The 20255-nt window shown below is 37.4% G+C and overlaps 1 protein-coding gene across 1 annotated transcript in view; it reads left to right on the top strand.

Moving 5' to 3' along the window:
- The window catches only part of HADHB (hydroxyacyl-CoA dehydrogenase trifunctional multienzyme complex subunit beta), a 53746-nt gene that overhangs the window by 18883 nt on the left and 14608 nt on the right, over positions 1–20255 (top strand). Inside the window, exons 6-10 of the mRNA XM_027850427.1 lie at positions 2666–2765; positions 10872–10959; positions 14095–14282; positions 14698–14878; positions 16188–16309. Of these exons, the coding sequence (XP_027706228.1) occupies positions 2666–2765; positions 10872–10959; positions 14095–14282; positions 14698–14878; positions 16188–16309 (679 nt within the window). The remainder of the gene's footprint in view (positions 1–2665; positions 2766–10871; positions 10960–14094; positions 14283–14697; positions 14879–16187; positions 16310–20255) is intronic.

Below are 20255 nucleotides of genomic sequence, written 5' to 3'. Positions count from 1 at the left end.
TTCCTTCCTTCCTTCCTTCCTTCCTTCCTTCCTTCCTTCCTTCCTTCTTTCCTTATTTCTCTCTCTTTTTCAAACTTGCCATTTTGCTTTGGCCCTTTAACAAGAATGCCATGTATGTAGTATAGTTTTAAAATGACCGTATCTAAAAAGTCAGTTCTTCAGTTTCTGTGCAATCCATTTCAAAGGTCTGTTGATTTTTCCTTCACAACATCTTGCCCCTTCTCCTTCACTACTCACAGCTGCTACCCTATTTCCAGTCCTTGTTGCCTTTTGACTGGACTCTAGCAAAAGCCTCCTAATTGGCCTTCTTGTTTCTAGTCTTTCCCCTTTCCAGTCCTTTCTCCATACAGCTACCAAAATAATCTTCCTAAAGCACAGGTACAGCTATGTCACTACCCTGATCACAAATGTTCAGAGGCCTATTCCCTCAAGCATAAAGTTCACCCTATTCACTTTGGCATCGAAAGCCTTTTATAATCTATATATGGCTTATCTTTCCAGACTTATTTCACATTCCTCCTTTTTATCCACTCTGTATTTCAGCCAGACTAGCCTTGCTGTTCCTTGCATTTGACATTCTATCTCAGATTCCATGCCTTTGCATTATTTGTCCCCCATGCCTATATGTCTTTCTCCCCTCCTCCTCTCTACCTTTTGGCATCCTTGGTTCCCTTCAAAGCTTGGCCAAAATACGACTTCCTGTGAAAAGCCTTTCCTAATCCCCATGGTTAGTGCTCTCTCCCTTAAGTCACCTTGTATTGACTTCTCCTTAGGCATTCTCTGTCCTCTCCCTGTCTGTGCAGATGTCATCTTCTTTGTTCATTCCCTATACCCAGTAAGATAATAAACTCCTTGAGGGCAGGAAGCATTTTGTTTTTAATCCTTACGTTCCCATTGTATAGTAGTTGCTTAATTAATAAATTTTTTAATTAAATTGAAGAAGAGTATAATAAAACTTTTAGCTTTTAGGATATTCTGTTAGTTTTTCCTTTAAGAAATTAAGTTGCAAATTTAATATAAATAAACCTTTGCCCAGAACTCACAGAAATGTTTGTGGAGATAGAGGAGTTATCCCATACTGTCCATCTCCATATGTCAGCTGTGTCATAAGTACTGTTGTGCTCCAAGAACTCGCTGGAGTGCATAGCTCTCCTACACTAAAGCTAACTCAGCCAACAGAAGATGTTATATATAACTGCCCTTTGTGAGGCTCGGCAGACACTCCTTCAATGTGTTAACAAAGTAGATTCTCAGTATTCTTGAACTGTTTTAACTAAGAAAGACACCAAGCATGAGGTATCATGAAGTGTTTGGAACAGTATTCTCTTTAAATGAGAATGTTCAAACTAAACACATATTTGCTAATCTTGATGATGTTTCTAGATAATCACCACTTTGGTATATCTTGTAAACAGTAGGAAGAATTATTGTAGTTATAGAAACTTTAACAAACTATACAGATAGTAACTTTTCAAAAGCCGGTGTAAGAATTCCATCTGCTTCATGGGTCTTTTTGTGAACATTTCAACCCAATGTGACCTCTCCTTTCTCTGAATTCTAATAGCATTTATTAGCTTTAATATGTATAATTTAGCTAGATGTATGTAAATATATCCCAATAAATATTGTACACATTATATTCAGCATATACATTTCTGTCCCATGAGCCAAGAATCCCAGAGAGATCAGAGGTATTATAAGTTGTCTGGGGAATCTAATAGGTATACACAGAATTGCCATTTTGATCTTTATTTAGTTTCAACAAAATATTCATTATGACCAAGAACTATAAATAATCATACAATGGCAGGTAGAAATCATTCACATACATAAATAATTCTCAGTAACACTGTTGGGAGGTTAACCTTTTTCACTTGGGTGAATTTAAAATGTCTGCTTTATTCTTAAAAGTTATAGCATAGGGCAGGTAGGTGGTACAGTAGATAGAGCACCGGCCCTGGAATAACGAGGATCTGAGTTCAAATCCAGCCTCAGATACTTACTAGCTCTGTGATTCTTGGCAATTCACTTAACCCCAATTGCCTCAAAAAAAAAAAAAAAAGAGTTACAGTATAACATCTGAGGCCAGTAATTAGATTTCCAGATTTCATTGGGAAAATAGGAGTTATCAGAAATTTTATTTACAAATACTTTTCAGCATTCCATCTGTTTGGTTAAGTAAAGAATACCTGTACTTTTGGATTATGAAACAGTATATAACAACATGCTTTCCTTTAATATTGAGTTAGTATAACAGAGAAATCTAGTAGGATTTATGTTTGTGTGTGTATACACACACACACACACACACACACACACACACATTCATCTTTTTGGCCACTATTTAAATTTAGGCATAAACTTCCATTTGTAATTTTACAAATATGTGCTACCCAACTGCTTACTAGAATTTATTATCATTTTCATTTAAATATTCAATTCCCAGAATTTATATTCTGTTGAACGTTTTGTTCAAAATGTTAGCCAGAACAATAATATTCTCCCTTTTTTCCCAGAGTCAGAGACATTATCTCAGGAGGAAATTTTTACCATTTGGGAAAAGTGCCACTTGCTCCTTCCTATCCTGTATCCCCTATTCATATGTTTGACCTAAGGATTACTTTAAGAATAGAATACGTATTTTTGATTTTTTTTTTCTTTTCAGGGGCTTGTTACATCGAACCAGTATCCCAAAGGATAGTGTTGATTATATTGTCTATGGTACAGTTATCCAGGAAGTGAAAACAAGTAATGTTGCTCGAGAGGTAAGTAAAACAAAGCTGTATAGCTAGTAAGTCTCATAGGATTTTCAGTTGACTGGTTTTCATATTTTAAAAAGGTTTATAAAGTTCATTTAACTTGAAAATAAAATGATGTCAAGTATTAAATAATAATTTTGATTCTTAAAATTCCTAATCTGTATTGATACTCTGGACCACAATACTGTTCTAACAAAACCTGAGCAAGGAAGGAGATAGAGGTGACATGCAACTTTTAATGGATATTCAAAAATATAAAACACCCAAACTAATAGAACACCAAATAGAGATCTTATATAATCCAATCTGAAAAAAAGAAGTAGAACTACTATAAAGGAACTACCAAAGAAAATATATCCTTGTCCCGATAGATTCACTGGAGAATTCTATCAGAATTTTAAAGACCAATTAGTTCCAGTGCTCATTATTATCAAAAACTGAGAAAGAAAGCACCGTATCCTATACTTTTATGAGACAAATATAGTCTTCATACCTCAAACAGGGAAGGATAAAGAGCAGAAAGAGAACTATAGACTGATACTGTTTGGGTTTTTTTTTTGTTTTTTTTTCTTTTAGGCAATTGGGGTTAAGTGATTTGCCCAGGGTCACACAGCTAGTAAGTGTTAAGTGTTTGGTCTGAGGCCGAATTTGAACTCAGGTCCTCCTGACTTCAGGGCCGGTGCTCTATCCACTGCGCCACCTAGCTGCCCCTGATACTGTTAATGAATACTGATTCAGAATTGTAAATAAAATCCTTTCGGACAGATTACAGTGATTCATACAAGAAATCATTCACCATGACCAAGTTGGATTTATACCAATGATGCAAGGAGGGTTCAACATAAGGAAAATGATTAATATAATTAATCATATTAAAACAAAAAATTCTAAAACTACATGTTTATTTCAATATTTGCAGAAAAAGCTTTTGACAAAAGTGTAGTACCCATTTATGCCAAAAAACCTATAAAGTATAGGCATAGAGGGATCTTTTTTCAAAAATATCATGAAAAATATTTATCTAAGATAAAAAAGCAAGTATATCCAATGGACATTCCCTAGAAGTTTCCCCAGCAAATGTAGGAGTAAAAGCAAGAATGCCCATTCTTCCCACTATTACTTGATAAAGTTCTAGAAATGCTAGCAATAGTAACAGGACAAAAATAGATAAAGAAGAGATCAAACTATCCCTATTTGCTGATGACATGTTAGTTTACTTAGGAAATGCTAGGGAATTAGCAAAGAAACTCATTAAAATAAGTAATAGCTTCAGCAAAGTTGCATGCTACAAAATAAACCCTCGAAAATCAATGTTTTTATATAATAACACATCTAAGAAGCAATGATAAAAAAGGGAAATCTGATTCCAAATAACTACAAAATGTATAAAATATCTGAGGATCAATCTGCCAAAGCACACAGTACTGACATGGATTTAGTTGAAAAGTGTTCCCTTAAGAAATATAGAACTATTTAAATGGCTAGAGGATATCCAGTGCTCATGATTAAGATGTGCCAATGTAATAAAAATGACAATACTTCCCAAGTTAATTTATAGTTTTAATGTTATACCAGTCAAATTGTCACAGGGACATTCTACAGAACTTGACAAAATAATATAATAACAAAGTTTATTTGGAAAAGTAAAAGATCTAGGAAGGGAGGATGAAGTAGGCTTTCAAATTTCAAACTATATTATACAGAAGCAGTCATCAAAACCATCTGTGATTGGTTAAAAAATAGAGAGTTAGATCAATGGAACAGACTGGGCAAGGGAAAATCAGAAACAATAGATCTCAATAACTCAGAATGTGATAAAGTGGAATACCTAAATGACTTAGGAAAGATGAAAGTGTTGGGAAAACTGGAAAGTAATCTGGCAGAAATTAGGCTTAGACTAACACCTTAACATCATATTCCACAATACATTCAAAATGAATACATGACTTTAATATTAAAAATCATACCATTAAAAATAATTAGAAGAGAAGCAGATCATATGCTTTTCACAGCTGTGGGATACGAGATATATTTTTAACCAAACAAGGGACAGAGACCATTACACAAGATAAAATAAATAACTTTCATTATATGAAGCTCATAGACTTTTAAAGGTTAGTTAATTGCTCACTTTGATCTGACCAACCCAAATCATGCTTTTAGTTTTCTGTCCTTTTAGTGTACGTTACAGAGTTGAATGTTGACTTTAAAATGAACAAGGAACATTACCTAACGTCTCAGCTCATGTGGAAAATATTTTGTCTGCCTTTCATGATGGAAGGATAGAAGTCATAGAAAGGGATGACTTTAGGTAGTAGATTGTAGGTCCCCTTGGTAATGCTATATGTAACAATTCCTATAATTAACCCAAGTTTGCAGTTTCGGCAGGCATTTCAACAAGTTGCAAAAAGAATCACATCCCAACTTGCTTTTTTGCCTATCATCCCTTGGCAGTATTAGGTGATGGGTTATTTTTGCCTATTCACATGGTTCCACAACCAGATGACACTTACATGAGGGAAATTCTCAGGAGTTTAATTTTAACTTCCTAGCATGTTTCAACTTTATACTAGTTGGCATGGTGCCACTATGTTTTGTCATTGGAAACTCAGGAGAACAGGACTTTGAATTTCTATTGCTGCTTACTTATCTCCTGCAATCAGCATTTCACGTGATATAATGGAGGCTCATATTGTTTAGGTTTTATATTCCAGCGGAAGCAGTTATTTCAGTCTTTCCCAAAACTGGCTCACAAACTCCTTTCAGCCAAGTGGGCTATATGCCCTAGATTAGAGTATTGATTCAGCTTTCCAGATGCAATGCTTATTAAATATTCAGATGACTCATAGACAAATGACAGGTATTCAATGAGCATTTATTAAACAGCTGTTGTATAAAAAGCAAACAAGCTTAGACACTCTGTGCCAAACACTGAGCCAGGCACTGGAGAGACAAAGACAAAAATTAAACAGTTCCTCCCCCTAAGGAGCTTCTTTTATATTGGGGGAGACACCATGGAGGTTTATAAATATAGAGAAAATAGAAAGAGTAAATACGAGGTAATGTTTGTGGGGAGGGCACTAGGAGGTGGGTGAGAGAGACTCAGGAAAGACTTCATGAAGAAGGTGGTACTTGAGCTAATTTTTAAAGGAAATCAAGGATTTTAATTAATTTGTTTATTTATTTGAAGGAAATCAGAGGTGAGGAGGGACTCCATTTTAAACATGATGGCCAATCACTGCAAAGGGACAGAATTAGGAGAGGGAGTGTCATGTGTAAGTCCAGCAAGGCTGTTTGATTGAACCTTAGAGGATGGGAAGAGAAATTGTTTATAAGCCTAGAAAGGTAGTTTGGGGCCAGACTTGTTCTAGACTTATTCTATCTTATTATTCTATCATTAATATATTATATATTATTATCAGACTTATTCTTATCCTATTCTAGAGACAATAAAGAACCACTAGGGGGCAGTGAGGTGGTGCAGTGGATATAGTGCTGGGCCTGGAGTCAGGAAGACCTGAGTTCAAATACTGCCTCGGACACTTACTAGCTGTGTGACCCTGGGCAGGTCACTTAACCCTGTTTGCTTCATTTTCTTCATCTATAAAAAGAGCTGGAGAAGGAAATGGTAAACTACTCTAGTATCTTTGCCATGAAAACTCCAAATGGAGTCATGAAGGGTCGGACGTGACTGAAACAATCCAACAACAAAGGAAGTATTGAGTAGGGGGTGATGTGGTAGGTCTGTACTTGGGGAAAATTCCTTTGGCTAGTATGGGAAGCTTTTTTTTTTTGAAATCCAGTTCAATAGTCATCTTCTACGTGAAACCTTATTCCTCTCCCATCCACCCTTTACTTTTAATATATTTTTAGATCCATATATACATACATACAAATATGCATGTATCTATGCATATATGTATACATACCTACATTTGTGTGCACACACGTGTACGTATTGTCTTTGCTTCTAGAATGGTGAAGCTCCTTGAAGGCAGGGATTGTTTCATTTTGTCTTTGTTTCTCTGACACTTAGCACAGTTCCTGTCATATAGCAGATGCTTAAATGGGTTGGATTTGAGGTTGGAGAGATTTGATGCAGGAGGAGACTATATCAATAGTCCAGGCAAGAGGTGATGAGGGCCTGAATAAGGGCACGAAAGGACAGAAAGGAATAGATGTAAGTGATATTGTAGATGTAGAAATAATAAGAATTGACCACTGATTGCCTGTGTGGGAAGAGAGAGAGAAGTTGAGGATGACTCTTAGGTTGCAAACCTGGGTGATTGGAGGGATGGTAGTGTCCTCCACAGAAATAGGGAAGTTCAGAAAAGGCCTGGGTTTTGGGGAAAAGATAATAAATTCTATTTTGAACATGTTAAGTTTGAGATGTTTATGGGACATCTATTTTGGAATAGAGGTAATGGGAAAGAATTTGGCTCGATGTGTGGATCTGGGAATAATCTTCCTGAAATGGTAATGAAATTCCTGGGAGGTGATGAGTTCACCAATAGAGAGAATGTAGAGAGAAAAAAGAAGAGGGCCCAGGCCTGAACTTTGGGGGTTCCCCAACAGCTAATGGAACATGACATGAATTATGTATGGCCCAGAAAAGGAGAGTTAGAATGGTCAGTAAGATAGGAGAAGAACCGAGAGAGTAGTGTCTTGAAAACCTAGAGAAAAGTGAGTATCCAAGAAGAGAAGAGAGTAGTTAATGTGTCAGGTTCTCAGGAGAACATTGTACACAGTTAACAGCCACATTGTGCAATGACTAACAATTCCAAGAGACTCATGAAGAAAAATGCTATCCACATCCAGAGAAACAACTATGGAGGGTCTGAATGCAGATGGAAACATACTATTTGCTCTCCTTTTCTTTTGTTGTTTTGCTTTGTTTCTTCTTTTTCATGGTTCCTCCTATTAATTCTAATTTTTCTTTTTTTTTTGCTGAGAGCTTTATAAATTTTATTTTATTTTATTTTATTTTGTGCTTAACTCTCTTTTTTATGGTAATTTTTATTTATTTTTTTGTTTTCAACATTTTCTTCCACAAGATTTTGAGTTATAAATTTTCACCCCATCTCGCCCCTCCCCCCACCCCAAGATGGCATGCATTCTAAATACCCCTTCCCCTAGTCTGCTTCCCTTCTAGCTCTCCCCCCCTTCTCTTATCCCCTTCCCCTTCAATTTTCCTGTAGGGCAGGATGGATTTCTGTACCCCATTTCCTGTATTTCTTATTTCCCAGTTGCATGTGAAAACATTTTTTTTAAACATGTGTTTTTAAAACTTTGGGTTCCAAATTTTTTCCCTTCCTCCCTCCCCACCCACCCTCAATGATAAGGCAAGCAACTAAATATAGGTTATATATGTGCAGTTATGCAAAACACTTCCATAGTAGACATGCAGTGAAAAACTAACTCTATTTCCCTTAATCCTGTCCTGCCCCCCCATTTATTCTATTCTTTCTTTTGACCCTGACCCTCCTCAGAAGTATTTGCTTCTGATTATTCCCTTTTCCAATCTGCCCTCCTCTCTATCATTTCCCTACTCTCTTGTCCCCTTCCTGCCTCCCCCCCACCATTTTCCTGTAAGGTAAGACAGATTTCCACATCCAATTGAGTGTGTATGTTATTCCCTCCTTAAGTCAAATCCTATGAGAATAAGATTCATTCATTCCCTCTCACCTTCCCCATTTCCCCTCCATTCTAAGAGCCTTTTCTTTTCTGTTTTTTTTTTTAATTCTGGGATAATTTACCCCATTCTACCTCTCCCTTTCTCCTTCTCCTATTATATTCCTCTCTCACCCCTTAATTTTATTCTCCAGATATGACCGCTTCATTTTCAACTTACCCTGTGCCCTCTATTTATCTATATCTATATATACATACATATAATTTTTTCCCCTCCAACTACCCTAATACTGACAAAGGTCACATGAGTTACAAATATCATCTTTCCATGCGGGAATGTAAACAGTTCAACCTTAATAAGTCTCTTATGATTTTCTCTTTCCTGTTTACCTCTTTATGTTCCACTTGAGTCTTGTATTTGAAAATCAAATTTTCTATTCAGCTTTGGTCTTTTCATCAAGAATGCTTGAAAGTCCTCTATTTCACTGAATGACCTTTTTTCCCCTGCAGGATTATACTCAGTTTTGCTGGGTAGGTGATTCTTGGTTGTAATCCTATCTCCTTTGCTCTCTGGAATATTATATTCCATGCCCTGCAGTCCCTTAATGTAGAAGCAGCTAAATCTTGTGTTATCCTGATTGTGTTTCCACAATACTTGAATTGTTTCTTTCAGGCTGCTTGTAATATTTTCTCCTTGACCTGGGAACTCTGGAATTTGGCTATAATATTCCTAGGAGTTTTCCTTTGGGGATCTCTTTCAGGAGGAGATCGGTGGATTCTTTCAATTTCTATTTTGCCCTCTGGTTCTAAAATAACAGGGCAGTTTTCCTTGATAATTTCTTGAAAGATGATGTCTAGGCTCTTTTTTTGGTCATGGCTTTCAAATAGTACAGTAATTTTTAAATTCTCTCTCCTGGATCTATTTTCCATGTCAGTTGTTTTTCCAATGAGATATTTCACATTGTTTTCTAATTTTTCATTCTTTTGGATTTGTTTTACAGTATCTTGATTTCTCATAAAGTCACTAGCTTCCAATTGCTCCATTCTAATTTTTAAGGAAGTATTTTCTTCAGTAATCTTTTGAACTTCCTTTTCCATTTGGCCAATTTTGCTTTTTAGGTCATTCTTCTCCTCACTGGCTTTTTGGATCCCTTTTGCCATTTGGGTTAGGCTATTTTTCAAGGTGTTATTTTCTTCAATATTTTTTTGGGTCTCCTTTAGCAAGCTGTTGACTTGTTTTTCATGATTTTCTTGCATCACTCTCAGTTTTTCCTTTACTTCTCTTACTTGCTTCTCAAAATCCCTTTTGAGCTCTTCCAAGGCCTGGGAGTGATTCATATTTTTCTTAGAGGCTTTGGATGTAGGAGCTTTGGCTTTGTTGTTTTCTTCTGGTTGTATATTTTGATCTTCTTTGTCACCAAAGTAAGATAATATAGTCTGACTCTTTTTGTGCTGCTTACTCATGATCCTGGCCAATTACTTGAGTTTTAAACTCTTTGTTAAGGTAAAAGGCTGCTTCCAGTGTGAAGAGTGTATTGTCCCAAGCATTGGGATTTTGTACAGCTGTTTTCAGAGGTACTTCTAGGGACCTGTAAATTTTCAGTTCTTCCAAGGTGGTATGATAAGCGGCGAGGTGTTTCCTCTCCACAGCCACAACAAGCTCCACCACACCAGCGCTCCTCCTCGCCCCAGGACCGCCCCTCAGAACTGTGACCCAGATCCAAGCACCGGTAAAGCAAGAGATTCCTGCCTCAGCACTGGCAAAGAGATCCTTGCAATCCCCCTGTGATCAGCCACTCGATTCCCCCTCAGTCTATGGGCCAGAAGCTCAGGAAACAGCTGTGGCCCCGGGCCGTGCTCGAGACTTGCAGCTGAGACCTAGCTCCTCTCTCACCTCAGTCACAGACTTTTCCTGCTGACCTTATAAATTGTCTTTGGCGTTCAGGGATTGAAAAGTCTGGAAACCGCCACAGCTGCCCGAGATTCAGTCTTCTGAGGCCTGCTCCAGGGTTGTTGCGGCCTGCGTGCCCACTCCAAACTGCGCTCCTCTCCCCGCCCGGCGCGATATACCTTTCTGATCAACTATCCAGGCTGTCTTGGGCTGGAAATTTGTTTCACTCTGTCTTTTTGTGGGTTCTGCTGCTTTAGAATTTATTTAGAGCCATTTTTTTAGGTATTTGGAGGGCTTTGGGAGAGAGCTCAGGACAGTCACTACTTTCCCTCCACCATCTTCTCTAATTTTTCTTTATATCAGGACTAATGTGAAAATGTTTAATATGAATGTATAAGTAGAGCCTATATCAGATTGCACACCATCTTGGGAAGAGGGTAAGAGAGGGAGGGGGATAAAATTTAAAACTCAAAATCTTAAAGAAGTGAATGTTGAAAACTAAAAATAAATTAATTATAAAAAAAAGAAAAGTAAAAAAAAGAAGTGTCAGGTTCTTTCTTTATAAGTAATTATTCTTATGCTTTTCAAAGGCTGCACTGGGAGCTGGCTTCTCAGACAAGATTCCTTCTCACACTGTCACTATGGCTTGCATTTCTTCCAACCAAGCCATGACAACAGGTATGCTCACTTACAAGTTCCATAATTTTTAGCAGATAATTTCAAAATTAAAAGCCTTGTCTTAGTTCCTTGTTCAGGGGGTAGGTAGCTTTTTTATTTTAATTTTTTTGGTGAGGCAGTCAGGGTTAAGTGACTTGCCCAAGGTCACACAGCTAGTTCGTGTCAAGTGTTTGGTCTGAGTCCGGATTTGAACTCAGGTCCTCCTGACTTCAGGGCCGGTGCTCTATCCACTGCACCACCTAGCTGCCCCATAGGTAGCTTTTTTAAAGAGAAATTAAATGATTTGCCTAAGATTTCAGAATTTGATAGATTAAGAAACAAAATATGTGACACCAATATTTTAAAATTAAATTTATCCTTTAGATGATTCTACTTTAGTTTGTATTCCTTTTCTTCCTATTTCTTTTTTTAATCCTTAAATTTAAATATAGAGATTTCTATATCTATCTGTCTGTCTATTTCTATATAGAGATGGAGAGCTAGCTTGGGAGTTAGGAAGAACTGGGCTCAAGGACTGCCATCTTACCCATAATTGGATGTGTGGCCCAAGACAAGTCATTAAGATTATAAATCACAAAATAGTTGCAATCTATGTTTGTAGAAAGAGTTTTGGGTAGTTAACCAGGAGTTATCCACACTAATGGAGTTAGTAAGAGGGAAACCTGATTAAATGGAAAATAGAAAAAGTACATACATCAACAAACTACTAAAATCTCCTAAGAAAGTGTAACTGAAGTAAATCAAACACAAGAAGACTGAAAGAACCTAAAAACCTCTATAGCTAGAAAACCTTGATTTCTTTGCTAAGTAGAGAGAGATCTGAGCTAAGGATAACAGCAATTTAGAATATAAATATGTTGGTAAAATCTTATGGTAGAGGATGGTTTAAGATGAGCAGTATAAGCAAAGACGTTTCATACGATAGCGAGAAAGATATGTGTTTACAGAAAACTTGACCAGATCATTCCAAGAGCATTTTTGTCACAAGTGAAAAATGACTCATCCTTGATATAGTGCTATCTGAACAATTGTGTCTTTGGCAATTATTAATGCTTTTCAAAAGCTCTCAGAGTTTCCTAACTGAGGAATGGAGCTTCAGAGCAGATGATGAAATAAGTGAGCTACATGACTTCCCAAGTAAATAGTGGTTTGGTTATATGCCAGCTTAGCATCTTTCTTGAACATAGTGCAAGTCAAATAAGTATTTAATGATAAAGTGAACATATCTTGTTAAGAGCAAAGATTTTATTAATGTCAACAAAATGTGTTTACATAGTAAGGAGGCTTAGGGTCTATGGATATTATTATTGCTGGGGTTGTTCTCAGTGAAGGAGAAGCAGCAAAAATACACTTCTGACATTACAGTGGCAGACATTGACCTATTTAAGATTCCCAGAGTCTTTTAGAGAGGTAAATAAGGAGATTGAGAAATAAGGAAATATTTTCTTACCATTTTTGGTCTCCAAGCATTAAGCACAGTGCTACCATTCATACGAGGTTACCTAATGAATGTTTTTTAGTACTGGTGGAAAGATGAATATCATAGCCTGGCTGGTGCATAGTAGGAGGCAGGTAGATAACTGGGAAGAGCTAAAACAAAATCAGGACAGTTAAGGCTGCTAATTTATTCAGGCCTTGTAAGTAGGGAGGTAGGGAAGAAGCCAAATCAGTCAGCTAAGGGAGCAGACAAGTCAGGACCAAAATATGAATGGAATAGGCCTGGGTGGGATACTAAAAGGAGAAGACCAGGTGGCAGGGTGCACAAATGGGAAAGCCCCAAACCCCAAAAGCCAGAGCTAAAGCCATGGAGAAACTGGAAAGAAGCTAGTTCACTATTGAGAAGAGTTAGCAGTAAAATGGTTTAGTTTCTTCTCACTGGGTCTTGGTGACCACACTTAAGGTGATCCTGTAAAAGACAGTACAACATTGGCTGCTAGGTTCCTGATAAGGATCATAGAATTTAGAGCTGGAAAGGACTGGAGAATATCTGATTGAATCCCTTCCTTTTCTAGATGAAGAAACTCAGGCCTACAAAGGCAAAATCATGTAGAGTTGGGAAACCTAGCTTTGACTCCTGGTTCTACAGCTTACTATTTGTGTGATCTTGGTCAAGGTTACAAGGGCCACCTCTCTGGGCCTCAGTGTTTTCCCTAAATAATGTATGTAAAGCACTTTGTAAACCTCAAAGTGTTGTTTAAATGTCATCTATTATTATCTAGGTTTCCATTCAGCACTAAATCTTATGGCTTGCTAGTAAGTAGCAGAGCCAGAATTTGAACCTAGGTCCACTGACTACAGAAATCTGCTCGCTTAGTAAATGTCAGCCACCTGTTTGTCCTAAAGTTGTAGATCATCTTCCATGGAGATTTTTGTGTAGGATAGGCATCCATTTGTCTGATTTGGCATATATGAGTACAATATTGTCTAGAGGCAGGGAGATTGGTCAATAATTGGATGATTGAGGAGGCTTTTCTCATGTGCTCATGAAGCACATTTTTTGCTAGTGTGTTGAATTTATTTTGTATCTTTAATATTACCTTGACTGATTCTGTAAAGAGAACATATTTAGTTATACATTTTCTACTGTGCTGATCCTCTGATATCCTGGTAAGCAGTTTCAGTGATCATGGACAATCCAGATAGCTGATGTTGAAATACACTATCTTCTAGAGAGAGGCAGTGAACTAGAGTGAGGCATTCTACTTTTTGACATGGCCATTGTATAAATTTGTTTTGTTTGACTATGCATATTTGTTACAGTGATTTTATTTTTCTTTTTTTTCAAAATTGGGGAGTAGGTAATGGGAAGAAGGGACTAGTAACAGGGTCTCCATAAACAAAAGAATTTCATTACACCATTTGGTCAGATATACAAAAAAAAAAAATAGAAAGAAACATAGACCAGCAGTACAGCTTTGAAAGGTCCATGTTGCATTTATTATATATTTAAAAGGAAAATCAAGCTGTACGTAATGGTTAACAGTTTTTATGTATAATCCTTTTTCTGTTTTGCTTTATATATGGAAATGCTTGTATTATTTGTTGTTTAGGTTCAGATTAAAACAATAAATGCATCATGATACATTATCAACAAGAATCTTATGTCATATCCTCATTATTAACCCTCTCCTGTAGGTTTTGGTTTGATTGCTTCTGGCCAGTATGATGTGGTCGTGGCAGGTGGTGTGGAGTTAATGTCAGATGTCCCTATTCGACATTCTAGGAAGATGAGGAAATTAATGCTGGAGCTTAACAAGGCCAAGAGCCTGGGTCAGCGACTGTCTCTAGCTTCTAAATTCAGACTGAATTTCTTAGCACCAGAGGTAAGATTTTTAACTTCTCTGGAGAGACTTCTGATTGTCAAGTAAGTTTCTTTGAAGTAATATAAAGGTTGGACTTTGAGTGTGTTAAACACTCATGAAGGAAGATCTTGTTGGCCTCAGTGAAAGCTTAATTATTTAGTTTAACATGCAAAAAAAAATTAGTAGATGCTGAGAATCTTCATTGTTCAGGTGCTGGTTTGGGTTGTCATAGAAACTATAGCATATGTACTCTGTGATTTTCAGAGAGCTTCCTGTTCCTTCAGTTATAAAACACAACCAACAAAACCTTTAGGTTATAGTTCTTTTAAGAGAATAAACAAAAGTTATGTTGTGGGACTCTTCTCCACCAGTTGCTATGTGGCTGCTGTCAAATGGTCATCAGAGTTCCTCACTCTCATCATTCTTTTCTTCCCAGCTTCCTGCAGTGGCTGAGTTCTCGACCAGTGAGACAATGGGCCATTCTGCTGACCGACTGGCTGCCGCATTCGCTGTTTCCCGCACAGAGCAGGATGAGTATGCCCTTCGTTCTCACACTCTAGCCAAGCAAGCCCAGGACCAAGGACTCCTCACTGACGTTATCTCCTTCAAAGTTCCAGGTGAACACAACTTGACTTTTCTTTTACAGGAGAATGTAGAATGAGAACTAGCTGCAGAATCCCAAGTCCTTTTCTCAACCTAGAACCCCCCTGCTTTTAAAATTTAATAGAATTTCTATTTCATTGTTATCAGTAGGTCATGTGTTCACTATTTCTGCTTTTATGCATTTTTGTGAGTTTTTTTGTCATAGAAAATGGTCAGTTTTTTGTAGGTGTATAAACATCTAAGGAATATCTAAATTCCTTTCAATTCTCATTCAGTAATCACTGGAGATCTGTCATGTCTAAGTTTTCTTTTTCTTTTTTCTTTTTTCTTTTATTTTTAGTTAATTTATTTTTAGTTACGGACTCCTCCTTTTGAAGTACATCAAATATTGGTCCCACCAGAAATTCCTAGTCTTGGCCTCTTAAAACCTGAAGAGTTTTATTTCATTTCAGTCTTACTCCATGATTTTGGGATTATAAGAACCCATTATTAATTGATCCCTTCCACCTTTACAGTGCTTGTTTCCTTCTGTGTTCCTGGAGGTAGTATAATGAAATGAGTATGGTCTTGGATTTGGAAAACCAGAGTTTGAATTTTGGCTCTGTCAAAATTCTCTTTATGTTGTTGAAGTACTTAACCTCTCATCTGTAAATGGGAATAATTCTTATCATACTTATCTCACAGGGTTCTTGAGATCAAGCAACGGTTTGAAACCATTTACATTATGTAAATATAAGGTGGTGTTATTGATGGTGTTGTTAGACTAACAGACTATATGGCACAGACCTGGAGTCAGGAAGATGTGACTTCAAATCCAGCTTTGGACAGTTACTGGCTGTGTGAACCTGGGCAAGTCACTTAACCTCTGTTTGCCTTAGTTTCTTCATCTGTGAAAGGAGGTTAATAATATCAGCTACCTCCCAGGGTTGAGGACCAGGTTAGATAATACTTACAAAATGCTTAACAGTGCGTGGCACATAGGAAGTGCTATATAAATTGTTAGCTATTTATTTACACATCAGATGCATGTCCTCTCTTTGTAGATTGCTGATTTACATGGTGGAATTATATTACTAATAATCCAAATTTTAAACAAAACAGAACTCTTTAGTCCTTTAGATTTCTTCACAAATATCCTGGTGTTTTATTTTCTTTTTAAAATGTTTTCATTCTTAAGGTCTAACAAAAATCCTCATGTTAATTGGCTGAGCCTGGCCTAAATTTCATGTTTTTGTGATTTTTGAAGCTCTTGTCTACAAAATAGCATCTGACGCTTACTGTTCCTTCAAGTTAAAAATACTTCTTTTTTTTAATTTTAAACAGGAAAAGATACAGTTTCCAAAGATAATGGCATTCGTCCTTCCTCAATGGAACAAATGGCAAAACTGAAACCTGCATTCATTAAACCGTACGGCACAGTCACGGCTGCTAACTCGTCTTTTCTGGTAACCACGCAATATGTGTGTTTGTTGACATTTCTTGTACTTTCTGATTGGTAGGGATCTCAGCTGGAACTGAAATGTGCACAGATGCTCATGATACAATGAAGGCTTAAGAAAGCAGTACCATACAAAATACAGATACGGTCAAGGTCATTATCAAGATCGTTTTTTTACTGAATCATAGAAACTCTGAGTGGGGAGCCAGAATTTGCCCCCTTGCAGCTTCCACCTCCCAGTCCTAATTTTGTCCCCCAGAGCAACACAAAACAAGTTTGCTCTAACTTCACTGGGACCCCCCTTCATATTTTTGAAGGTGACAGTCACCTTCCTAAGGCTTTTCTTTTTCAAGTTAAATGCCCCAGCTTCTTTAAGGCCGTCTTCATGTGATGTGATTTTCATATTTACTCCAGTTTGTCAATAGCCTTCTTAATATATAATGCCTAGAACTAGACACAGTGTTCTAGAGTCAGTGCAACAATTTCCTCCTTTCATCTGGGCACTGTTAATACAGGTTGAATGCATTAGCGAATTTAACATCTGATACACTCTTGTCACATAACAGAAACTCCTGGGTCTTTTATACGTTAACTGCCTTCAGGCCAAGCCTTCCCCCGTGCATTGATTTTTTGAACCAGCATTCAGCATAGGTGTTGTATGAATACATGTGCTTGATGGGTCTCATTGTGGGAGATTCTGCTGTAAGAACTCCTTCCTTTCAAAGTGGATGGCTCAACAATCATCTCTGATTTAAGGAATTACCTGAGGCACAAAAAAGCTAGGGTCCCAGAGCTAGTAAGTGTCAGAGGTAAAATGTGAACCCAAATCTGTGGCATCAAGCCTAGCTCTTTGTCCACTATGTTGTAGTAATTCTAGATCAGAGAATCTTAATCTGAGGTTGGTGAAATTGGTTTTAAAAAATATTTTGATATTTTAATATCAAATTTTTTGATATTTTGATGTTTTAATATCAAATTTTAATATTAATTAATATCAATATTTTAATATTATTGATTTTCTTTGTGATCCTATGTCTTTTATGCATTTAAAAATTATTCTGAAAAAAAGTTTAAAAAAAATAAAAACATTATTCTGAGAAGGGATCCATAAGCTTCAACAGCCTGCCAAAGTGGTGTGTGACACAACAAAAGTTAAGAATCCTTGCTCTGTGTGAGTACATACATCCCTGTTAAAATATTATATTTTTACTTGCAAGCCATTATAACAACCTAATGAGATCACTTTGAATCCTAATTGTTACCCAATATATTAGCTATCCTCTTAACTTTATTGCATTTGCCTATTTACTAAACTTGTCTTTGTTCACATCACTGCTGAAAATTTTCTATAAGGTGGGGTCAATCACTAAGCCCTGCAGTTTGCTATTAGCACCCTACTTAGTCCAGGGGCATTTAACCTTTTGTGTCATGTACCTTTTTGGTAGTCTGATAAAGCCTGTTGACTCCTCAGAATATTGTTTTTAAAGTGCATGAAATAAAATACATAGGTTACTGAGGAAACAAGTTATATTGAGATAAAGTTATCAGAATATTTTAAAAAACAAAACAAGTTCATGGAGACCAGGTTAAGAACTCTTGATCTAGGCTGACACTGATCCATTAATCAATACTCATTAGGGCATGATGGTTCAACACACTGATTCTGCCTCACTGCTCATTTAGCCCACATTTCTCCATTTTATTGGAAGAAATTTAGGAGTACTGTTGCCTTTTAAGTGAGGTGTTTTTAGCATCCCTAAACTGCCTTTAAATTTTTAGTTCAGTCTTCAGTTTTGGTTATCATCATTGTCATTTTAGCTAACTGTTCATTAGAAATGTAGCTATGGATTCAGATTTACTTGCAGTTTTATACTAATTTGCTACACAACAAAAGTTTTAGTCTCAGGGATTCAGGTGCCATAAGCACCCAAATAGAAATGGAGGCAGTTCTGAGAAGGCACAAGTGGCGCCTCAGCAGCCCCAAAAGTCGTAGGAAAGTAGAGGGGAGTCCACAGAAACATTCGTTAGTTTGGGAGGATGATCCCAAATGGAATTTCTCTGGGTCAAAGAATACTTAGTTTCTCTCTTCCCCAGAATTCTCTTCTACTCCACCTGAAAATGTGGAAACATGTTCTGCCCCTCCTTGCCCAGTCTACTATTTGTCAGAAACAGACTCTTGGGTTCCAAATCCCATCAAAAACTCCTCTGCCAGAGATTTTCTGTAAGAAATTGGGTGGGAAGGTGGATGGGTCCAAGGGCCAGAAATTTATCCAGAGATAGCTGCTCTTTCCCTATTATAATTTGCAACCACAAAGCAGCCTCACTCATGCAACATCTAGTTTTCTCTACTTCCAAATGATTTCTATCCTTCCAAAGGACCCCTCTCAGAGCAATCACCACTCTTGGCACCACCTGCTGTGGCCTACCTAAAGTAGCCCCTTTATTTTAAATCATTGGACTTGCCGCCATGAATCAACCTGACAATTTTAACTTCTCCTGAAACCCCTCTTCCCCCGCCCCTTTCTGCCTCGTGGGCATCAAATTCTCACCATACCTCTAACCTAATAAGCAAGGAAACTTTCCCTAGTGGAGAGGTAGTATGGTATTCAGTGCATGGTTTTTCTGAAGACCTGGGTTCAAATTCTGATTCTGTATGACCTTGTGACTTTACCTCTCTCAGTTTCGTCATCTGTGAAATGAGACAGTTGGACTAGATAGCCTTTAAAAAGGTCTCTCACAGCTCTTAGCCGGTGATCTGGGACCATTTCTGCTCTTAATCTGTGATTGTGTGATCTCCCAACTCAAAGTCGCCTGCTGCAGATCCACATTGATCCCAGTTAATGTCCTCTGTGCCAACTTTCTCATTCTGAGTGCCTGCTGGGTGTTGAGGAAAACAGAGTTAAATGAAAGATTCTCTGTCCTCAAAAAACCCTTAGATTTCCTATAATAAGCACATTTACCCATGGAGGTACACACTGGTTGCAAAATGATGTGGTTAAATACAGGGAAGAGAAAAGCTCGGATTGTATGTGTGTGGGATTTCAACTCTTAAGCACAACAGGGGTATTCAGGCCGCATTTTCTGGGCTCTGGGAGAAGTATGATGGTTCTGGTATTGTGTAAAACTGCAGACAAGCAAGGGACTTAGTTTGGAAGCTTAGGGGACAACTTCCATTTCAAATTCCAATGTACAATGAATATCTAGCACCAAAAAATTATCATTCCCTAGCCAACAGCCTGCTTATTTGAAGGAATATTTGATAAACAGAAATGTAGTGTGGCAAAAGAGTGTGGCCTGTTCTTTTGAATTTATGGTAATGTGACTAGATAGTATCTTAACTCAACAGTGAGCTATAAAAATGTGATCTAGGATGTCCTCTAGGATGCATATTTTGACTTTTGAACAATTTGTAATGGAGAGACATTTCCGTTTGAACTCTTGTCACCTGCAGCTATTTTATTTGAAGTGCAGTAAGGACTGCATTTAGATAGGCATTTTGGCATCCTGATGTTATTGCATGTCAGATTAAAAGTTTAGGACTATCTTCGAGAGCACCCTCGCATGCAATAACCTCTGCTTCCTGCTTCCAACTTACTTAGCTGTTCTTGCTACTCCCATCATCACTGCTTCCTACCATTGCAGAGCCTAGAAGTGAGAAAAGAAGCTACTCAGAAGACACAGGGGCAAAGAACAGTTTCAAAGAAAGATCCTAAGATGTGTAGAAAAGGTTCGGTCTGCTGGAGGAACCGCTGCTGTGGGTTGAGTTATAAAATTCCCGGTATTCTGTACCAAAAGCACAAAGCTTTGATTCTGATGTATGAAAGAAGGCACGCTTTTTAAAAAGTGTCTAATGGATGAAACGAAATTTTTTTGGACATCTTTAGTTCTTTGTGAACCCAACTCCCAGATAAAAGGTCATAAAATGTTCTTAGGTTGTAATTTAGTGGTGGATG

This window comes from Vombatus ursinus, unplaced genomic scaffold (genome assembly GCF_900497805.2).
Source record: "Vombatus ursinus unplaced genomic scaffold, bare-nosed wombat genome assembly UNPS02009062.1, whole genome shotgun sequence".
In the NCBI taxonomy this organism is placed as follows: domain Eukaryota; kingdom Metazoa; phylum Chordata; class Mammalia; order Diprotodontia; family Vombatidae; genus Vombatus; species Vombatus ursinus.
This window is presented reverse-complemented; position numbering and strand designations above follow the sequence as displayed.